This window comes from Castor canadensis, chromosome 16 (assembly GCF_047511655.1).
Source record: "Castor canadensis chromosome 16, mCasCan1.hap1v2, whole genome shotgun sequence".
Taxonomy (NCBI): domain Eukaryota; kingdom Metazoa; phylum Chordata; class Mammalia; order Rodentia; family Castoridae; genus Castor; species Castor canadensis.
In genome coordinates, this window is record NC_133401.1 from 32,083,330 (window position 1) to 32,086,285 (window position 2,956).

At 35.7% G+C, this 2,956-nt stretch overlaps 1 protein-coding gene across 1 annotated transcript; it reads left to right on the plus strand.

Moving 5' to 3' along the window:
- Nucleotides 1–655: 655 nt before the first annotated feature.
- Nucleotides 656–2,382, plus strand: LOC109683039 (ras-related protein Rab-18). Its single transcript, XM_020158667.2, has 2 exons — nucleotides 656–1,083; nucleotides 1,139–2,382. Exons 1-2 carry the CDS (start codon nucleotides 694–696, stop codon nucleotides 1,352–1,354), a joined length of 606 nt encoding a protein of 201 aa, XP_020014256.1. The 5' UTR covers nucleotides 656–693; the 3' UTR covers nucleotides 1,355–2,382.
- Nucleotides 2,383–2,956: the final 574 nt, after the last annotated feature.

Consider the following 2,956-nt stretch of genomic DNA (forward strand, 5'->3'; position numbering starts at 1 on the left):
CACAAGCAATCCCTACAAAAGATTGTTCAAGGGATTCTGCACACAGAAAGTGAAACCCAACATAACCATGAAAGGACAGGCAGCACCAAACTACAGGAAAAGAAAAGTAAGAAGTAGAAAGTAACCTCAACTTAGGTACACACAATCAAACCTTCAAACAACTAAGAAAACTAAATGACAGGAATCACCACCTACCTATCAGTACTAACACTTAATGTTAACAGACTTAATTCCCCCATCAAAAGGCACCGTTTGACAAACTGGATTAAAAAGGAAGATCCAACAATTTGTTGCTTACAAGAGACCCATATCACCAACAGAAATAAGCATAGGCTTAGGATGAAAGGCTGGAAGAAGATTTACCAAGCCAATGGCCCCCGAAAACAGGCAGGAGTAGCAATACTTACCTCAGACAAAGTAGACTTCAAACCTACATTCATCAAACGAGATGAACAAGGACATTCCATACTAATAAAAGGGGAAATAGACCAAAAGAAAAGAACAATTATCAACCTATATGCACCCAATGTCAATGCACCCATTTCATCAAACATACCCTGAAGGACATAAAAGCATATATCAACTCCAACACAGTGGTTGTGGGAAACGTTAACACCCCATTATGGCGAGCTGTTCTGCCTGGGAAAGTCTTGAGAGGCAAAATAGGGGCAGCTGGCTGGGCTGGGAGTCAGGATGGACGAGGACGTGCTGACCACTCTGAAGATCCTCATCATTGGCGAGAGTGGGATGGGCAAGTCCAGCCTGCTCTTGAGGTTCACAGATGATACTTTTGATCCAGAGCTTGCAGCAACAATAGGTGTTGACTTTAAGGTGAAAACAATTTCAGTGGATGGAAATAAGGCTAAACTTGCAATATGGGATACTGCTGGTCAAGAGAGGTTTAGAATCTTAGCTCCCAGCTATTATAGAGGTGCACAGGGTGTTATATTAGTTTATGACGTCACAAGAAGAGACACCGTTGTTAAATTGGATAATTGTCTGAGTGAATTGGAAATGTACTGTACAAGAAATGACATAGTAAACATGCTAGTTGGAAATAAAATTGACAAGGAAAATCGCAAAGTTGATAGAAATGAAGGTCTGAAATTCACAAGAAAGCATTCCATGTTATTTATAGAGGCAAGTGCAAAAACCTGTGATGGTGTACAGTGTGCCTTTGAGGATATTGTTGAAAAGATTATTCAGACACCCAGACTGTGGGAAAGTGAGAACCAGAACAAAGGTGTCAAACTGTCGCACAGGGAAGAGAGCCATGGTGGAGGAGCCTGTGGTGGCTATTATTCTGTGTTATAAACTCTGGGAAATTCCACCTCTTGCATATTTGATCAGATAGTGACATCTTTCTGTATATAAACTCTTAACTGCTATTTTAGGGACCTTGCAGTTTGCACATAATTGTTTTGTATCATGGCAGTAAACACTTGCAAGAAATCCCACTCATCGGCTTTCCCAGGTAAAATGTTATGGTAAGCATGCATAGTTTGCAGTCTATAGTTTTTTTATGTAACATAAAATAGATGTACCTTATGAGTACATTTGATTTTATGATTTACATTTATCATGTAATTTTTAAAACATCTATCTGTCTAGTATATGTTGACACAAGGTCTGCTTTTGGTTTCCTTTTGCTTAAATATTTTATCAATTACTGAATTACTTGGTATATAGAACACTTAGACCCACAGAGATATATAGGTATCATCAAACCTGTCAGATTTCCTTTGAGGAATAAGAAAGAGCGTGATTCCAAGCTTTCCTAGGATGTTTGAGAACCTCTTAGTACTAAGCAAAATTCTCAGTGCAGAATATAGTCCAGGTCAATTCATAATTAAAGCTCTTATTTGTCCTGATGATGCTTGTAAAATAGTATTGATATGTTAAAAATGTTTGGTATTACTTTTTAATTTACTTCAATGATTAGCTCAGTTGTTGAACTGGAGTTTTAATCCTGAGATGTGTACATTGGATTGATGATCCTTGTGCACTGTTTTTAGTTATGTGATGTTTGACAGAATGGCAATAAGGTTTTCCCCATTTTAATTTCAGAAGGACAGAAATAGTGTGTTTGTTATAACTCCTTCAGTACTTACCACTTTAAAAACCATCTTTTTTCATAAATGTTTGTGTGTTTGTCCACGTTCCACAACTGTAGCTTGTATAATGTTTATGAATATCTGTATCTTATGGCTTCCATAAATGGTTAGTTGATATTCAAAATTCTATTTCTGTGTTTCGAGGGGTGGGGAAAAAGAACACTAAATGATAACTTGAGAAAAGCATATTGCTTCCAGATTCTGATGTGTGGGAAAATGTTGTAATGAAAATCTTGATAATTTACTATAACAGGTAACCAATAATTTATCAAAACCAACTTGTACAGACTAATAAATCTTTCCACAGTATTCGGTTTTCTAACCTCTTGGTATTGTACACTGTATGTTTTTTCACTCATATGTTATTTAATTTACCTTGACCTCTGCTATTTGAAGCCCTAAATAATTTATCTTTTAAGGCTGGACACCATCATACCCCTCAACTAATTTCTTGGCAGTTTATTCTCTATGTACAATTACAAATGATAAAACATATTTGTGGACCTTTGCAATATGTGTGTTAATGAATTTACTTCAAGTTGGGTTTTTTCTGAAATGTATATCTTCACATATGACAACCTCACATTCTACTTGATTTACTCCTTAGTCTACATTACATGTGATTAAAGGTTTTATATTCTTTATATTTTTACTAAATATGAACATTTACATCTAATATTAGAGAAAGATTGCTAATACATGTGGTTATGATTCATTTGTGTTGCATTAAACTTTAGATTTGTGTATTTATGTAGAGACTATATGGGCAAGACTTCTGTTTATTACTTTTTTGCTCTTTGAGCTATATTATAATATTTCTGTGCATTGGATTGTTGTCTTGA

Excerpts from the sequence above, each read along its gene's own strand:
- LOC109683039 (XM_020158667.2), top strand. The coding sequence starts at position 694 with ATGGACGAGGACGTGCTGACCACTCTGAAGATCCTCATCATTGGCGAG. Across the intron at positions 1,084-1,138 it reads TTGACAAGGAAAATCGCAAA|AGGCAAGTGCAAAAACCTGT; the intron begins GTTGATAGAAAT and ends TGTTATTTATAG.